At 45.1% G+C, this 20,324-nt stretch overlaps 1 protein-coding gene across 1 annotated transcript in view; it reads right to left on the bottom strand.

Annotated features, from left to right (window-relative positions):
- REXO1 (RNA exonuclease 1 homolog) overlaps positions 1-20,324 on the bottom strand; it is a 256,903-nt gene that overhangs the window by 85,229 nt on the left and 151,350 nt on the right. Inside the window, exon 12 of the mRNA XM_069740645.1 lies at positions 13,113-13,223. Coding sequence (XP_069596746.1) covers positions 13,113-13,223 — 111 coding nt within the window. The remainder of the gene's footprint in view (positions 1-13,112; positions 13,224-20,324) is intronic.

Below are 20,324 nucleotides of genomic sequence, written 5' to 3'. Positions count from 1 at the left end.
TTTTGGTCGACGGCACTGCCACTGGGTCCCTCATAGTACAATAAAGTGTCTCTGGCGGTGGTGGTGCGCACCCAACATCAGACACACTGTTGTAACATGAGGGGCCCTGGGCATGTACCGCCGGCCACAAGAGAGTTCCCCCACCCCCAGCTCAAACATTGCTAAACCACTTGCACAATTATCTCTCACAGTTCCACCAATGTTTAGTCTATGCGCTGACATCCTTAAATTCCAGCCACTGACAATACCATTGTATTGACATGTATGATGGTACTTAACATAGTCCGGGGCAGTGTCCTATATTTACCCAAGTAAATAATTTGCGCCAAATTACTAGGTCTGAAACTCCGCAGAGGAGCTCACCCCAGTACCGAATGATTGCACCCTTTGGTGGTTTCGTTTTGTTGTCATGCGAGAGATTAACATCTATTTATTGTTTGGGACTACTAACTGGCAGACACTCATTACAATCGGCCTCCGCTGACAACACCAATGCTGCCCGTGTACCCCTGGAACCAATTATAAAGTGCCTACAGCCCAATTTTATTATGTTAGGCCTTCGAAGCCTGTCTGTGGTCCGTTCTTTCTACTACTCCTCCACTGACCAGACCAATGCTGCCCGTGTACCCCTGGAACCTATTTAAAAGTGCCTACAGCCCAATTTTTTTATGTTAGGCCTTCGAAGCCTGTCTGCAGTACCTTCTTTCTACTACTCCTCCACTGACCAGACCAATGCTGCCCGTGTACCCCTGGAACCTATTTCAAAGTGCATACAGCCTACTTTTTTTCTTTAATTTATAATTATAAAGCCCAGATGGACTACGCTGTACCACGGTAAGAGCTACCCAGTCGTCACTTCTTTTGCGAGAAAAGCCATCCCAGCCCTCCACCATCATGTAAAAATCCGCATTGTCCATGCTCTCAGGCTATTATTATTATTATTTATTATTATAGCGCCATTTATTCCATGGCGCTTTACATGTGAGGAGGGGTATGCATAATAAAACAAGTACAATAATCTTTAACAATACAAGTCACAACTGGTACAGGAGGAGAGAGGACCCTGCCCGCGAGGGCTCACAATCTACAAGGGATGGGTGAGGATACAGTAGGTGAGGGTAGAGCTGGCTGTGCAGCGGTTTGGTCAATCGGTGGTTACTGCAGGTTGTAGGCTTGTCGGAAGAGGTGGGTCTTCAGGTTCTTTTTGAAGGTTTCGATGGTAGGCGAGAGTCTGATATGTTGTGGTAGAGCATTCCAGAGTAGGGGGGATGCACGAGAGAAATCTTGTATGCGATTGTGGGAAGAGGAGATAATAGGGGAGTAGAGAAGGAGATCTTGTGAGGATCGGAGGTTGCGTGCAGGAAAGTACCGGGAGACGAGGTCGCAGATGTATGGAGGAGACAGGTTGTGGATGGCTTTGTATGTCATGGTTAGGTTTTTGTACTGGAGTCTCTGGGTGATGGGGAGCCAGTGCAGGGATTGACAGAGGGGAGAGGCCGGGGAATAGCGGGGGGACAGGTGGATTAGTCGGGCAGCAGAGTTTAGAATAGATTGGAGGGGTGCAAGAGTGTTAGAGGGGAGGCCACAGAGCAGGAGGTTACAGTAGTCAAGGCGGGAGATGATGAGGGCATGGACTAGGGTCTTTGCAGATTCTTGGTTTAGGAATGTGCGGATCCGTGAAATATTTTTGAGTTGGAGGCGGCAGGAAGTGGAAAGGGTTTGGATATGTGGTTTAAAGGAGAGATCAGTGTCAAGGATTACCCCAAGACAGCGGGCTTGTGGGACTGGGGAGAGTGGGCAGCCGTTTACTGTAATGGATAGGTTCGTTGGGGAGGTCGCGTGAGATGGGGGAAAGATGATGAATTCTGTTTTGTCCATGTTAAGTTTTAGAAATCTAGTGGAGAAGAAGGATGAAATAGCAGACAGACATTGAGGGATTCTGGTTAGTAGGGAGGTGATATCTGGTCCAGAGATGTAGATCTGTGTGTCGTCAGCATAGAGATGATACTGAAAGCCGTGAGATTCTATGAGCTGTCCCAGGCCAAAGGTGTAGATGGAGAAGAGCAGGGGTCCTAGAACTGAACCTTGCGGGACTCCGACAGATAGGGGGCGAGGTGAGGAGGTGATGTGTGAGTGGGAGACGCTGAATGTACGGTCAGTTAGGTATGATGAGATCCAGGATAGGGCCAATTCTGTGATTCCAAGGGATGAGAGGGTCTGCAGCAGCAGGGAATGGTCCACTGTGTCAAAGGCAGAGGACAGGTCCAGGAGGAGGAGGACAGAGTAGTGTCGCTTGCTCTTGGCGGTTAATAGGTCATTGGTGACCTTAGTTAGGGCAGTTTCAGTGGAGTGGTGTGACCGGAAGCCTGATTGAAAGCGGTCGAAGAAGGAGCAGGAAGATAGATGGGAGGACAGTTCAAGATGGACATGTTGTTCCAGTAGTTTTGAGGCAAAGGGGAGAAGTGATATAGGGCGATAGCTAGATGCAGAGGATGGGTCAAGAGAGGGCTTTTTGAGGATAGGTGTGATTGAGGCATGTTTAAAGCTTGAGGGGAAAATGCCAGTTGTTAGTGATAGGTTAAAGAGATGGGTTAGGGTTGGGATGAAGACTGTGGTGAGGTTTGGGATGAAGTGGGATGGGAGTGGGTCAAGTGCACAGGTGGTGAGATGCGATCACCAGGCTATCTAATAGTAGAAAGGTGCACCTGACAACAGATGCATGGACCAGTAGGCATGTCCACGAAAGGTTACATGTCCATTACGGCGCACTGGGTTAATGTTGTGAATGCATGGTCCACAGGGGACAGCCTACTAAGTCTGTCTGCAGTCCCAAATAGAAATTGTCCTCCGCTTACCACACCAATGCTGCCTGTGTACCCCTGGAACATTTTATAAACTCCATTGACCAAAATTTTGGGTTTAAAGCCTACTACCAGTGTCTGCCGCTCCAAGGTGTTCTCCGGGTTGCCTTTTCTGAGCTTTGATCTTCAGGCTCTCGTTTAGTATTTTTTTGGAAAATCTAACTGCAGTGGGGCTAGTACTTGGGTTGGGGCCTACTACCAGTGTCTGCCGCTCCAAAGTGTTCTCCAGGTTGCCTCTCCATTGCTTCAATCTTGAGGCTCTTCTTAAGTAGTTGTTGAAAACAACACTGCATTCGGCCTACAAGTTGGGTCTGAGTTGTAGAGACGGTGTCTTCCGCTCCAAGGTGTTCTCCAGGTTGCCTTTCCTGAGCTTCTATCTTCAGGCTCTTGTTAAATAGTTGTTAAATGGAACAACTGCATTTGGCCTACTAGTTGGGTTGGGGCCTACTAACAGTGTCTGCCGCTCCTTGCTGTTCTCCTGGTTTCCTGTCCTGAAATTCCATTTTCAGGCTCTCGTTAAGTAGTTGTTAATGTTAGACTGCATTTGGCCTACTATTGGTGTCTGCCGCTCCTTGCTGTTCTCCTCCACTCAACAAAGCTGTGCCGCCTGTTTACTACTGTTGCCAATTTCGAACTGCATTTAGACTAATTACTGATTTGGGCCTACTCTCTGTGTCAGCCTCTCATTACAGTTTTTCTCCACTGAACAAAGCAATGCCCCCTGGTTAGTCCTCTTACCAATTTTGAACTGCATTTAAACCACTTTATTCTTTGGGTCTATATCTGTGTTTCCTCCTCATCCTGCCCATTGCCCAGCCAGTGATAGATGAGTCTGCTGGTACATTGACCCATAACGCAACATTCCCCGTGCACGCTACACAGCAAGATTGTGACCCTGCTGAAAGTCAGGTTCCTCTTCCCGCATACCATACCACCTTACACGGGGACAAAGAGGAAGGTGCAGATGAAAGTGCAGGTTCCTTCATCAGGTGGGGGGAGGAATACTCGTTGGCGACGTCACTGGCACAGGGCCCCTCATAGTACGCAAAAGTGTCGCTGCCGGTGGGAGGCGCCCCCGCCGTGCAAACACACCGCCGTACTTTGAGGGGCCCTGTGCCAGTGCCAATGCCAACGAGTGGGCCCCCCCTGCTTGCTCAGGATCACAGCACTTGCAAAGTTTAAATACTTACCTTACCTTAACTATTATTATAAGGGAAATTAAGATTGACAAGCTTCATTAAGAAGAATGCATGGTTTTGGCATTAAAATGGGCACTCTAGGTGTTTTCCTGGCCCCCACTCACTGCCGACTATGCTGCCCCATTGACTTGCATTGGGTTTCGTGTTTCGGTCGATCCCGACTTTACGTCATAATCGGCCGATTTCACTCGACCCGACTATTGAGATAGTCGGGTTTTGCGAAACCCGACTCGACTCTAAAAAAGTCAAGGTCGCTCAACGCTACTCAGGAGTAAGGAGAGCCAGATTTTACTGTTATGGCTTGCAGGTGCCATGAACCACTGGGAGAGCCCATGAGCTGCCAGAACAGCAGAACCCCCCACAAGTGCCCTCACTTTACAAATTAAACCTCTCAATGAATTGCTCTAGGGGTGCAGTGATTATATTGACACCACAGGTGTCACAGAATTTGATACCATTGGGTAGTGAAGAAAAATAACTACATTTTTACCACCAAAATTTTGTTCTACTGCCAGATTTTACATTTTCACACATGAAGTGTGTAAAAATGGCACCATAATTTGTCCCACAATTTCTACTGAATGTGGCAATACCCCATATGTGGCTGTACTGTACTACTTAGCCATACGGAGAGACTTGGGAGGAAGGAAGTGCCATTTGCCTCATGGAGCGCAGATTTTCCTAGAATAATTTGAGGACTCCATATACAAAGCCCCTGTAACTATGCTGCCAACATCACTGCATGGCCTCCCATCCCTCACCTGCCTTACACACCAACTTATTCACTACTCCGGGCCATGCTGTGAGTTCTGTCTTTTGCCGGCTCTATGCTGTGTGCCTCATGTCTCCGGCCTGCTCTGTGCATGCTTCCTGGCTGTGTGCATAGGGGGGGTGGCGCCGGCAGTTCCTGGTTCTTAGGCTATGTGCACACGCTGCGGATTTTGCTGCGGATCCGCAGCGTTTCCGCAGCTGCGGGTCCGCAGCTGTTTCCCATGAGTTTACAGTATAATGTAAACCTATGGGAAATGAAAACCGCAGTGCACATGCTGTGTAAAAAAACGCACGGAAACGCAGCGGTTTACATTCCACAGCATGTCAATTCTTTGTGCAGATTCCGCTGCGGGTTTACACCTGCTCCAATAGAACACTGCAGGTGTAAACCCGCAGTAGAAACCGCCACAGAAACTGCGATAAATCTGCAGTAAAAACCGCAGCGGTTTTGAACTGTGGTTTTTCAAAATCCGCTGCGGAAAAATCCACAGTCCTCCAGGATACGTGTGCACATACCCTTATAGTCAGTGAGCACCTTCCTAAGGTGTCCCCGGTCAATGACCAAGAGGCCTCAGGTACTTAAGGCATTCCCAACCTTAGAGGAATGCCCGAGCAACTATCTCCCTCAGTCAGTGTCTTGCTGCTGAGGTGCCAGGTCCTGTCTTGTTTCAGCCTTCTCTGGGGGCTGCATTCCCAGACCTGTTGCCTTGCGCTTTGTGTCCTATGTTCCGCCTCTCTGAGGGCTGCATGCTCAGGCCTGTGTCCTTGTTCAGCATCTCTTTCTGTGTCAGTCTTTGTCTGTACTGTGTCCTATTCTTGCATCTTATATCCTGTCCCTGATCTTGTCTGAACTCAATCCAAACCTATATGTTTGTTTCCGTGTCAGTGGCTTCCTTTCCCTGCTGTGTGTATCCTTGTGTCTTCTCTGTATGCTCTGCGGTTCCGCTCCTAGCAGTGGTTCTGCCCTGCTCCGCTCCGTGCGGTTCTGCCCTGCTCCGCTCCGTGCGGTTCTGCCCTGCTCCGCTCCGTGCGGTTCTGCCCTGCTCCGCTCCGTGCGGTTCTGCCCTGCTCCGCTCCGTGCGGTTCTGCCCTGCTCCGCTCCGTGCGGTTCTGCCCTGCTCCGCTCCGTGCGGTTCTGCCCTGCTCCACTCCGTGCGGTTCTGCCCTGCTCCGCTCTCGTTTTGCACCTCCTGGGTCTTTGTCCTTACAGTCTAAACAGGTCCTTACTTGTTCCCATATTCCACTCGAACCTGTCCGTGTTCCTGTCCTTCCTGAGTCAGTCCCTGCTCCTCCAGTGTGTTCCGGGGTCTCTACCTGTTCCCATATACCACTTACACTTGCTAGTGTCTCAGTAGTCTGTCAGTGTCTTCGTTGTGCCCGCCTGCCTGTCAGTGTCTCAGCCGTGCCCGCCTGTCAGTGTCTCAGCAGTGCCCGCCTGCTGTCAGTGTTCCATCCCCCAGTGGGATCAGGAGAAACAGATGGTGATTCTGGAGACATGCACCCGTAAGTTAGGCAGGCTCTCATCAGAAATGCCAAACATGTGTGGATGCTATATGTGGTTTAGATATACTGTGGGGCTCAGAATGGAGGGAGGCATTTGGATTTGGGAGCGGAGAATTTGCTGAATTTTTTTTGGAGGGTGAGGAGTCATTTCGCTTTTCCAGAGCCTTTGTACTACCAGTAACGTGGAAACCCCCTATAATTCCATTAACAGATGAGACCTGAGTGAGGACTTGCTATTTTTGTGGATTGAGTTGAAGCTTTTATTGGGAATATTTTACATAATGTTTGGGAACACATTTATCCAGCGCTTTACGCTGAGCACTTACACTGGGGTTTCCATCTAAGAGACGTGATTCAGATGAAACCACTGAGGGATCCATTCATTATAGTGAGGTAGCAGAGTTACTCTGGACTCCGTCTGGCCTCTGTTCAGCAGTGCCCTTTTCATAAGTGCACAAACCTGTGGTCGATGGCACTTTTATGCAATCCTAAAAAGACGGATACTGCCGGATCACAGGGCCTATGGCGTCCACAGTGCCACTATGTGTCTCATTATAGGGAATTTTCTGCCACAAGTTCCGTCTGAACCACGTATTTAAGATATTTACATGGAAACCCTGGTGTAAGCAGTCAACGAACAGCACAGGATAAATGTGCGCCGAGCCTTACTGTGATCTTTGGGAGGCAAAATAAAAAAAAGAATCAACAGCAGGTGAAGAATAGATTTTATTTTTTTAAACCGTTCCTTGTATCGGGTTTTTATGTTTGGCTGTTGTCGCACACTGAAAGACGCTTTGTATTGCAAAAAAATGTTTTTGCACCAGCATATTTTGAAAGCTACGTACTTTTTATTGGTTCCATTTTTTCATCACTTTCTATTTCTATTTTTGGGAGGCAGAATTAACAAAAACAATTCAGGAATTTTGTTTTTGGGGGTGGGGGTTAGAGGTTTATGCCTTTCTGCGCGAGGTAAAATTGACAAGGCAGTTTTATTCTTCGGGGCAGTACGATTACACATTTATTTTTTTATGTTTTGGCGCTTTTACACAATAAAAACTATTTACAGAAAAAATAATTTTTGCATCACTTTATTCTTTTTTTTTTATATATGATGTTCACCAAAGTGGTTAACTAGCGAGACAGTTTTATAGTTCGGGTCATTCTGGACACGGTGATCCCAAATGTGTACTTTCATGGTTTATAGCTTTTTTTCAAATATTTATTTATGGATACAATATCTTGATTTTTCTTATTTTTTTATTTTATTTTATATTTTTACAATTATGTAAAAAAAGAAGGTTTTATTATTTTTTTTCTTCGTCACAATTTTTTTTCAAGCTGATCGCATGTATAGCATGGGGACTGTGCATGATCAAGCAACTTTCCTAGTTCTGGTGACCTGTATGTTGTCATGACATCGGGTCACCATAGCAACGATCAAGACCCCACGTCATGCCGTGGAGTCTCTGATACAAGGACAGAGAGGCTGTCATCCCTCTGCTGACTTCCAGAATGCTGCAATCTACAACAGAGTTCGATTGCAGCATTTAGGGGGGTTAAAGTGCCGTGAGCCGTTCCTAGCACTTAGTTGACAGCTGACACCTGGTGGCAATCACATGCACACACAGCCTGTGTGCATGTACGATCATCATGCAGTAATAATACGTCCCTTGTCACTTTTCAACGACACCATTCATTTCACCATATAGTGTACTGGAAAACGGAAGAAAAATTGAAAGTGTGGTGAAATTGCAATTCCACAACTAATTTTTCTTTTTTTCTTTTTAACCATGTCCACTAAAACTGACCTTCCATTTTCATTCTCCAGGTCATTACGAGTTCATAGATACCAAACATGTATTGGTTTTTTTGTTTTTTTAATTTAAGTGTTGGTTCCTCAAAAAAAAAAAAAAAGTTGCCATTTTCCGAGACCGTAGTGTCTCCATTTTTCCTGATCTGGGCAAGGGTATATTTTTTGAATGCAGAGCTGACGTTTTTTTATTGATACCATTTTGTTGTGGATACGATCTTTTGATTGCTCGTTATTACATTTTAATGCAATGTTGTGGTAACCAAAAAACGTAATTCTGACATTTAGATTTTTTTCTCGCTACTACGTTTTCCGATCGGATTAATTCTTTTTATATATTGATAGATCGGGCGATTCTGAAGGCGGCGATAATCATGTTTTTTTTTTCATTGTTTTATTTTGAATGGGGCAAAATAAGGGGTGATTTAAATTTTTTTTAATTTTTACGTGCTTCAATAATCTCTATGGGAGACTAGGAGCTGAGATAAAACGATTGCCTGTGCTACACAGAGCAGGGCTTCAGCTCTGCTCTGTGTAACATAAATGCTCACTTGCTGCCGACCGTTGGGCGGTGCTCAGTAGCAATCCGGCAATGACAACCAAAGGGGTCTGCCGCAAACCCCGGGTTATGATGCCAATCCATTGGTCGACCCGCCGTCATGTGTCATGGATGCCGATGGGCAGGATTAGTGACGCACTTTTGGCGTGATCATGTGAAATGCCGCTGTCAGAGATTGACAGCGGCATTTAACATGTTAACAGCCATGAGTGGATCGCAGTCCAACCGCGGCTGTTAAGGGCACATGTCAGCTGAAGAAATCATCTGACATGTGCCGGAAAAGTTGCCAGCAGCAAAAAGGGGGAGGCCACCTTAGACGTAACTATACGTCTGGAAAGGGGTTAAGTCTTCACGCACTGGAAATCAAAACGCAAACAAAATATTTTTCAAAGAAAAATAATGAGCTCAGTGTGAAAGAAAGTGTATTTGTAACAAGTAACTGTACTGAGTTTTTTCATTTTTTTGTATAATTCACAAACCAGACATTTAAAGGGAATCTGTCAGTAGGTTTTTGCTACCACATCTGAAAGCAGCGTGGTGTAGACAAAGAAGCTGAATGCAAAGATGGATTACTTAGATTACTAGGTGCAGCCATTCTCAGACAATCAGAAATTTTCGATTTAGCATGAAGCAGAGCTGAGAAAGCTGCCCCCTCCCACACCAGACTCTGTATATAAAATGTCTATAGACAGTGAACTGCTTATCAAAGAAGGGGGTGCTGCTGGACCAGGAGGTACGCACTGCTGTGTCCCAGCAATGATACATTTGTGGTGCTAAAATAATCATTGGAAGTAAAGAAAACCTGATATGACAGGCATCGCTGAAATCTGCGCTTTAACCTGTACCTCATGCTATCTTCAGATTACATAGTAAACTGCTGCCAGATTCCCTTCAACTACGACCACTTCTTCCTGCAGCTCCAGTAGCGACTTGCATGCCCTCATATGCAAATTTATTCCTGGGTTTGTGAGAAAGGGAGGTGCTCCAGAACATATGTGGTTTAGATGAGGTAATCTCGTGGTCCAGTTACATTGATGACATTTTCTTTATTTGGCAGAGCTCCATGTTATTATTGAATATTTTCCTTGGGAGATTAAAATACAATGATCTAAATATAAAAGTGACTTGGAAGCACAGTAAATCAGGAGCTGATGTTTTGAATATTACTGATTGAAAGATTCTGCTGAGTTCTTAAAAAAAATATTTATTGTGCTCAGTCCTTGGCCCCCTTCTGTTCTCTCTCTACACGGCCCCAATTGGACAGACCATCAGCAGATTTGGCTTTCAGTACCATCTTTATGCCGACGACACACAACTATATACGTCATCCCCTGACCTTACTCCCGCTGTACTACAGAACGCCACTGACTGTCTGTCCGCAGTCTCCAACATCATGTCCGCTCTCTATCTGAAACTCAACCTCTCCAAAACTGAACTCCTTCTGCTCCCACCATCTACTAACCTCCCTAAATCTGACATTTCCCTCTCTGTGGGTGGCACCATAATAACACCCCGGCAGCAGGCGCGCTGTCTGGGTGTTATGTTTGACTCCGATCTCTCCTTCACCTCCCATATACAATCTCTTGCCCGCTCGTGCCGCTTACACCTAAAGAACATCTCTAGAATCCGCCCTTTTCTCACCATGGAGACAGCTAAAACCCTCACTGTCGCCCTGATCCACTCCCGCCTGGACTACTGTAACGCTCTATTAATTGGCCTCCCCCTCACTCGACTTTCCCCTCTCCAGTCCATCCTTAATGCAGCAGCCAGGGTCGTCCATCTGGCTAATCGTTACTCGGACGCATCCGCTCTTCGCCAGTCGTTACACTGGCTACCCATTCATTACAGGATACAATTCAAAGTACTTGTTCTCACCCACAAAGCTCTCCACAGTGCGGCACCCCCTTACATCTCCTCCCTCATTTCTGTCTATCAGCCTAACAGACCACTGCGCTCTGCAAATGACTTTCGATTAACCTCTGCACTAATCCGTACCTCCCACTCCCGACTCCAAGACTTCTCCCGTGCTGCGCCAATCCTCTGGAATGCTCTACCCCAAGATATTAGGACCATCCATAATTTGCATAGTTTTAGGCGCTCGCTCAAAACACATTTGTTCAGAGCGGCCTATCACGTTCACTAATCAAAGTTATGTTTGTGTGTGTGTAGCCCATTCACTATCTCCATCTATTCCCCAACCCCTGAAGATGGCTGGACCATGATTGTAAATACATCATTGTAAATACACACCTGTACTTTGCATCTCCCCCTCCTCATTGTAGATTGTAAGCTCTCACGAGCAGGGTCGTCTTATTTTGCTTTAATTATTGTATTGTTAACGTTGTTACTTATGACTTTTGTGTTTGAAACTGTTTAAACTGTAAAGCGCTGCGGAATATGTTGGCGCTATATAAATAAAGATTATTATTATTATTATTACATTGTTATATGCAACATCTCAACATTCACAGACAAAACGAGACATCCCAAAGGGACAGTGTTCTTGCACATGGAAAGAATTAGCTCCGATCATTCAAAAAAACTGCTGAAATTTTGACTGAAAAGCTTAAGCCAAGAGGATATGATTGCAAGTTGATCAAAATAGGATGAAGAAGAACCAAACATTCATTAAGAAATTAATGTCAAGTAGGAAAAGTGGTACAATTAATGAGTAACAACTTGTTCGGCTGAGTGCCAGAATAGGCGCATGTTACAGATGTGCTCTTTCTGGGGTGGCTGGGGACAGATGTTTTTAGCCGGGGAGGCAATAACCATGGTCCCTCTCTAGGCTATTAATATCTGCCCTCAGTCACTGGCTTTCCCACTCTGTGTAGATATTTATTTGATCTATTCTATTCTAACCTGTCAGTGTGATTTTACTGTACACCGCGCTGAATTGCCGGCTTTTCTATAGAACACCGCTGCGTATTTCTCGCAAGTCACACTGATGGTCCATGTGTAATCCGTATTTTTCTCGCCCCCATAGACTTTCATTGGCGGATTTTTTGCCCAATACGCTGACAATCGCAGCATGCTGCGATTTTCTACGCCTGTAATATATGGCAGATAGGAGCTGCTCCATAGAGAATCATTGGTCCGTGTGCAATGCGTAGTTTTTGCGCCTCTCATACTTCCGTAAAACTCTCTAGTGTGACCCTGGCCTTAGACTTATTCCAATACTTTCCTAAACTATCCCTGTATAATCTGAGGAGATCTGAAAATGTGAAAGATCTCTTGACAAAAACTATTATGTCCACACACCTCAACCTTCACCCTTTAGGCCGGTTTCACACGTCAGTGGCTCTGGTACGTGAGGTGACAGTTTCCTCACGTACCGGAGACACTGACTCACGTAGACACATTGAAATCAATGTGTCTCTGCACATGTCAGCGTGTTTTCACGGACCGTGTGTCCGTGTGCAAAACACGGAGACATGTCAGTGTTCGTGGGAGCGCACAGATTACACGGACCCATTAAAGTCAATGGGATCATGTAAAACACGTACCGCACACGGACGCTGTCTGTGTGTAGTCCGTGTGCCGTGCAGGAGACAGCGCTACAGTAAGCGCTGTCCCCCCCATGTGGTGTCGGTTTCGGTGTCTTATAATCTGAATTATAGCGGCGGTGGAGCGGGGTACCAAGGTCACTGGTGCAGGAATCTTCCTGCTGCAGCGAAGGCAGGAGTGGGGCGATGCCACAGGCCCCAGGGATGGTAAGACGAGGTGTTTGTCAGTGGAGCCCCCGAACAGACTTTTTGTGAAAGCCCACAGCCCGCAATTTACATACTCTCCAATGCGGTGGACTCCAGGAAAATGGCTGCCGGAGGTGGCGCATGCGCAGATTGAGATTTTGGCACCAAGATCAGTCTCCTGAAATCAATTGGGCATGCACCTGCTCCGGCGGACATTTTACCGTAGTCTACAGCATTAAAAAGTATGGAAGATGCGGGGCTCTGGGCTTTCACAAAATGTCAGCAGAGCCCTTGCACCACCAAACACCCTATCTAACCAGCCTGGGGCCCGCAGCATCGCACCAATCCTGTCACTGCCAAACACCCTGTCCCACCAGCTTGAGGCCCGCAGCATCTTCTGCCACCAGTTCCTGCAGCAGCGACCATGCCACCTGGGACACCACTCCATCACTGCTGCTCCCCAGGTAAACTACTGTAAAAAATAAAAAAATAAAAAAAAAGATTATAAATAAACACCATTTTATTAAAAATAAAAAAAAACAAAAAACTATTTTCCTCCCCAAGATTTGGGGTGCGTCTTGTAAACAGATGCGCCTTATAATCCACAAAATACAGTACTTGTTTATTTTGTATCAGAATAAGCAGATATACAAAAGTACAAGCTTTTTATACAGAAATGTTAGCATTGAAGAATTTGATGTAACCAAAACCACTTACCATTTCACAGTCTAAAGCAAACACACCGGGACTTCCTTCAGATGTATTTAACTTCTCAAAAGTTTTCACAAAGCCAACCAGGTTATCCTTACGTCCATCTTGTACATGTTGCTTTAAAAAAAAAAAAAAATACAAAACAGATCTAATAAGCAACAATATTTCCTAAACCTAATAAACATAAAATGCCTCCCAACAGAAAGGCCATTCTAGTTTTCACATATAGAGAGGTCTACGTCTCCCAAGATCGTGATCTGCAAATGCGCCAACTGCGGAGTCCATTTTCTCAAAGTTCTCCACATTGAAAACCATGGGAAGCACGGTCCTGCCGACATTTTGTGACAGCAAGGGACCTGCTGCAGCCTCGCACAGCTGAACATCCCCTTATTCCGGCCTGGGGCCCACAGGATCGTCCCACTCCTTCCGCCACCAGCTTCCTGCACAAATGACCCTGCCTCCTGGGTCCCTGATCCACCGCAGCCGCTTTCCCCTTAAGCTACAGTAAAAGTGAATTATAAGACGCACCATCATTTTATTACATTTTTTCCCCTATTTTCCTTCCCAAATTTTGGTGTGTATACTATCAGTTTGAACAAAGATCAGATGAATAGGTAAGACTACGACTTTTTCCATTGTTCAATAGTAGTTTTAAGTTTACGGTCTTTCTCCCAATTATTTATGTTTTTTGTTTTGACCAAATCATTGAAGAGGTCATAAAATGTTATGTGCTGACCAAATCTGCTTTTTGTTTAAGTTGGTGAGTAAAATGCAAATTTCCTCTGTGATTATGTTTTTAGTGTTGCACAGGTCCACAATCACTTTTTTTTTCTATTTAATAGCATGTAATGTTCATAGGGAAGATTAAATATACCGTATATAATCGAGTATAAGCCGACCCCCATAATTTTGCCACAAAAAACTGGGAAACTTATTGACTCGAGTATAAGCCCAGGGTGGAAAATGCAGCAGCTACCAGTGAATTTCAAAAATAAAAATAGATGCTCCATACCGTTCATTATGGCCCCATAGCTGTGCCATATAGTGCTCTGCACCGTTCATTATTGCCCCATAGCTGTGCCATATTGTGCTCTGCACCGTTCATTATTGCCCCATAGTTGTGCCATATAGTGCTCTGCACCGTTCATTATTGCCCCATAGCTGTGCCATATAGTGCTCTGCACCGTTCATTATTGCCCCATAGCTGTGCCATATAGTGCTCTGCACCGTTCATTATTGCCCCATAGCTGTGCCATATAGTGCTCTGCACCGTTCATTATTGCCCCATAGATGCTCCTTATAAAGCTGTGCCATTGCTGCTACAAAAAAAAAAAAAAAAAAGCCATACTCACCTCTCTTGCTTGCAGCTCCTCAGCGTCCCGTCCCGGCGTCTCTCTGCACTGACTGATCAGGCAGAGGGCGGCGCGCACACTATATGCGTCATCGCGCCCTCTGACCTGCACAGTCAGTGCGGAGAGACGCCGGGAAGATGGAGCGGCGCCCGGCGTGTGGAACGTGGACATGTGAATATGAAATACTTACCTGCTCCCGGCGTCCCGCTCCTTCTCCCGGACAGCTGCTCTTTGGTGCCGCAGCCTCTTCCTCTATCAGCGGTCACCGTTACCGCTCATTAGAGAAATGAATATGTGGCTCCACCCCTATGGGAGTGGAGTCCATATTCATTTCTCTAATGAGCGGTCCCACGTGACCGCTGAACAGGGGAAGAGCTGCGGCACCCGGAGACCGTGGGACTGCAGGGACAGCGCCAGAAGCCCCGGAAGCAGGTAAGTATACCTCAGCGCCCTCTCCCCCTCACCCGCCGACCCCACCGCCCACCGTGACTCGAGTATAAGCCGAGAGGGGCACTTTCAGCCCAAAAATTTGGGCTGAAAATCTCGGCTTATACTCGAGTATATACGGTAGTTTTAATTTGTTGGAAAGGGATGAAGTCTATACCAATATGTTAGTGTTTTATTTTAGTAATACCTAGATCTTTCCAGATGTAAGGAATGGAAAAGTTATTAAAAAGCTCTAAAATAGAAAGGTTAACCCGTTAACAACCAGAGGTAATTTTCTTTTTGCGTTTTAATTTTTTTTTTACATAACACTTATTTTTGGGTCAAAATGGCCATGTGAGAGATTGTTTTTTTTGCGGGATGAGTTGTACTTTTGAACGCCACCATTGGTTTCAACATGTCGTGTACTGGAGAATGGAAGAAAAAATTTCAAGTGCGGTGAAATTGCAAAAAAAAGTGCAATCCCACAGTTTATTTTTTTTCACCTTGTTCACTAAATGCTAAAACTGACCTATCAATATGATTCTCCAGGTAATTACAAGTTCATAGACACCAAACGTGTCTAGGTTCTTTTTAATTTAAATGGTGAAAAAAAAAAAAAAAAAAAAACTAGTTTTGTAAAAAAAATTCTGCCATTTTTTGATACCCGTAGTGTCTCTATTTTTCGCGATCTCTGGTTAGGTGAGGGCTTAATTTTTGCGTGCCGAGTTGATGTTTTTAATTATACCATTTTAGTGCAGATACGATCTTTTGATTGCTCGTTATTGCAATGTAGAAACCCCCCCACCCCCCCACCCCAAAAAAAAAAAATTTCTGGGGTGTTTACTTTTTTTCTCGTTACACCGTTTAACGATTGGGTTAATTATTTTTTATATTGCGAGATCGGCAATTCTGAAGGTGGAGATACCAAATATGTGTAAATTATTTATTTTTTTATTGTTTTATTTTGAATGGGTCGAAATGGAGGGGATTTTAACATTTGTATTTTTTTATTTTGTAACTTTTTTTTTTTAACTTTTGCATGCTTCAATAGTCTCCATGGGAGACTTGAAACTGCAGTACTCCGTTCGTCAGTGCTACACACAGGTGATGATCAGACCGGGAGGTGCTCATAGAAATCTGGCTATCACAACGATAGAGGTCTCGAAAGTGCCCTACCGTGAGATCAATATATCTATAATTTTTTTTAAGGAAAAATTCTGTTTAATGATATGTTTCAATAAAATCACTAATTACTCTATATAGTCGTCTAAGGGTCACTTCCGTCTGTCTGTCACGGATATTCATTGGTCGCGGCCTCTGTCTGTCCTGGAAATCCAAGTCGCTGATTGGTCGCGGCAAAACAGCCACGACCAATCAGCGACGTGCACAGTCCGGAAGAAAATGGCCGCTCCTTACTACGCACAGTCAGTGGTCGGCGCCCGCATACTCCCCTCCACTCACACAGGGTTAATGCCGGCGGTAACGCACTCCATTACCGCCGCTATTAACCGTGTGTGTCCCCAACCTTTTACTATTGATGCTGCCTATGCGGCATCAATAGTAAAAAAATGTTAAAAATAATAAAAAAAAAAAAACCTGCTATACTCACCCTCCGTTGTCCGCTGAGCCGCTCGCGCCAGCCGCCATCTTACGTTCCCAGCGATGCATTGCGAAATCACCCAGAAGACCGCTAAGTCATCTGGGTAATTTCGCAAAGCATCCTGGGAACGGAAGATGGCGGGAGCTGCGCGCCTATCATTTCCTGAGATCTTGGTGTTGAGATCTCCATCTGTGCATGCGCTGCTCCTGGCAGCCATTTTCCCGGAGTCCACCACAATGGAAATCATGGAAGTGCGGGGGTCCTGGGCTTTCACAAAATGTCGGCGGGACCTGTTGTGAATTCCGTTCTTGGTTGTAAGTAGTATTTTTGTGAGTTCTGCTCTTGGGCTCCTCCTGTGGTCTTTAGTGGTAGGACTGCTTCTTGGATTTAGCTTCTCAGCTGTTTCCTTTGATTGTCTTTTGGGCTCGGCTATATTAGTCTGGCCTTAGCCCTCATTCAATGCCAGTTGTCAATTGTCTCTGCCTGGAGTCATTGCTCTTTGGATTGTCCTGACACTCTGACCAAGTTCTGCAAAGCCAAGTCCTTCCATGTCCTTTGCAGTTCACTTTTTGTGGACTTGTTGTTTTGTACGGTCTTGTTTTTTGCTCATTTGTCCAGTTTATCAGTATGGATCTATTTAGCTAAACTGGAAGCTCTGGGCAGCAGAGTTTGCCCTCCACACCTTTAGTTAGGTGTGGAGATTTTTGCATTTCTCTGCGGTGGACTTTTTCTAGTTTTTTTCTACTGACCGCACAGAGCTCTTTTCTGTACTTTCCTTTTTAGCTAGAAGTGGCCTCCTGTGCTCAATCTTGTTTCATACTACGTATGCAATTTCCTTCTCCTCTCACAGTCATTACATGTGGGGGCTGTCTTTCCTTTGGGTATTTTCTCTGAGGCAAGATAGTTTTCCTGCTTCTATCTTTAGGGGTAGTTAGCTCTTAGGCTGTGACGAGTTGCCTAGGGAGCGTTAGGAGCAATCCACGGCTGCTTCTAGTTGTGTGTTGAGCTTGGGGTCTGCGGTCAGTATAGATACCACCTGCTCAGAGCTAGTCTCATGTCGCTCCATAATCACCAGACCATAACAGGGGCCCCCGCACCACCGAACACCCGCAGTGTTGCACCTCCAAACACCCCCCTCATCCCAGCCTGCAGCAACGCGCCACTCATGCCTCCTCGAGCAGCGACCCTGGGACCCTGCTCCATTGCGACTGGTAAGGTATATTCGAATAATAAGATGCACCCCCATTTTCACCCCAAATTAGAGGGAAAAAAGTGTGCCTTATAATCCGAAAAATATGGAAGATTTAATAGTTGGGTAAACTGGAATTTTTTAACGAGATTTTTTATGTATTTTATCAATAACAATTTAAGAGACATTAAGACAGGATTCAATTCCCACCAAAATATTATTTAAATTATTGATTAACCAGTTCTGAGATTGATTCAGTAGATTTGTTATACAGTAGCTTAATATGTTAAGTAGTCCAAAACCTCCTCATTTTTTATTTTTCATTAGAGTAGTTTTAAACACTCTGTTTCCAATGTGTCCACATACCTTTAAGAAAATGAATATGAACTTGTTCCAACAGGTCTATTTATTTTTTATTTAAAGGAATGCGTGATTAAATTGTAAACCTGTAAAGCGCTGCGGAATATGTTAGCGCTATATATAAAAAAAAAAAAGAAGAAGATAAAGAAATTGAGGCGGTTACTATTAAACTAGACTCTTAATGTCTGATGATGCTCTAATAGCAGCCAACTTGAAAGACACGCGATACCATTCGAGTTCTGGAAACTATGTTGGACTAATAACTATAAATTGGGCACTTTAGATATTAGGTCTTTATACACAGTTATCAACCATGATAAAGGGTGCGAATCTGCTGAACACTTTCTACGTCTATTCCACGTATATGATACCACTCAAATTTTATATATTGTGGAAACTATTAAGTTTATTCTTAAACATAATTATTTTATATACGGCAATCAGTTCTATTTGCAGACTTGGGGAACAGCAATTTGCACAGCTTGGGGCAAATTTTGTCCAAAGTTATAAGTGGGAAAATGGGAGGAGTCACACATCTACAATAATGGCCAATTACACAAAAGCCTTATAATGTGGTGCCGTTTTATTGATGACGTGCTCTTTGTATGGGAAGGGACACAAGCAGTCCTCAATGATTTCTTAAAAAAGCTTAAAATATTGGGAATATTGTAGCCCCTACTATTAAAATGGGAATGTGCAGCATTAATCCAAAAACAATACTGAACCAAAGATTCATGAGCAAGGGCTTTACTTCATATGAAAATTGGCCATGTTGTGTGCGTACGAGATGTAAGAAGTCGGTTCAAACAATATTTTGGAATGCAGACAGGGTAAAGGAACATTTAGATAAACCCCTTAGAGATGTTATGGGACATTCCTTGCCACACCATTATTAAAGGGAATGGTCAGAGAGGCCCGACAACCGGAGCCGCGGCAGGAAGACAAGAAGAGGATGTCATCGTATGAAGATAGGAGGCGCCGGACCTGGACCGCGACGCCCATCAGACCCGGACCGCAGAAGGACCGCCCCTGGGTGAGTATAATCTAACCTGTTGTTCTAAAGGTACCGTCACACTCAGCAACTTTGCAAAGAGAACAACAATCCGTGACTTTGCAGCGTCCTGGATAGCGATCTCGTTGTGTTTGACATGCAGCAGCGATCTGGATCCCGCTGTTCCATCGCTGGTCGGAGCTAGAAGTCCAGAACTTTATTTCGTCGCCAGGTCGGCGTGTATCGTCATGTTTGACATCAAAAGCAACGACGCCAGCAACGAGCATAGGGCCCCTAGATGTGTGTTGGATCGATACACTCCGGCTGTTTGACATGGAGCTAACAACCAGCGAGAATGAGAAGTGAGTCGCCGTTACGTCACTAGATCGCTCCTGTATCGTTCTGGAGTTGCTGTGTTTGACGTCTCTACAGCGACCTAAACAGCGACGCTCCAGCGATCTAGTTTAGGTCGGCTCGTTGTCTATATCGCTGCAACGTCGCTGAGTGTGACGGTACCTTTACCTTTCAGGTTACATCGGGGGCTTATCTACAGCATTACAGAATGCTGTAGATAAGCCCCTGATGCCGGTGGACTTATCTCATATATGATTCCCTTTAAGACAAACATGGTAGGTCATGCATTGGAACTACAACTACTGCCCGAGGTCTTTGGGAACAGGTTCTGTCACGATGGGGTATTCCCTGACTGATAAAATGAAAGAGGGACACATTTCATGGGTAAGGTCATCAAAGCGCTTTGTGGACTTCTGGACATAAAACCTCTTACCACCCTCAGGTCAGTTGGCATCGTGGAGCTAATAAACATTACCCTCAAAACATGACTTTCTAAAGCACTGCTGGAGAGGGGTAATATCCCTTCCGACAGTGCTGATGGGTATCTGAGCAACAAAGGCGACAAGTACCAGTATAAAACCATTCGAGCTGATGACCAGACGCAAAATACCCGTGTCTACCTAATGAGCCCCCAGTATCGAAGCCAATGAAAAATGCCATTGCCAGAGACATTCTTCCAACAGAACACAAAGGAATTGCTGCCTCATGCAGCTTTACGGTTGCAGAAATCGTACCTACAAAGGGAGACAACATATGCCCTCTGTAGGGGAAAAGTTAATGGTGAAAATCCAATATACCTGGCTAAATTTTCATAGATTACTTCAAAGGTGACCACTGGGATTACAGACGTGAGGAGTTAGTGAGGAACCAAATTGACATGAGAGGATGGGTAGAGGCAGGGCAAGAGGTGAAAAAATATGATTCCTGACACAGGAAATTCAAGGTA

The sequence above is a fragment of the Ranitomeya imitator genome, chromosome 1 (assembly GCF_032444005.1).
Source record: "Ranitomeya imitator isolate aRanImi1 chromosome 1, aRanImi1.pri, whole genome shotgun sequence".
Taxonomy (NCBI): Eukaryota; Metazoa; Chordata; class Amphibia; order Anura; family Dendrobatidae; genus Ranitomeya; species Ranitomeya imitator.
Note: the sequence above shows the minus strand (reverse complement) of the source record. Positions and strands in the feature narration are given on the sequence as shown.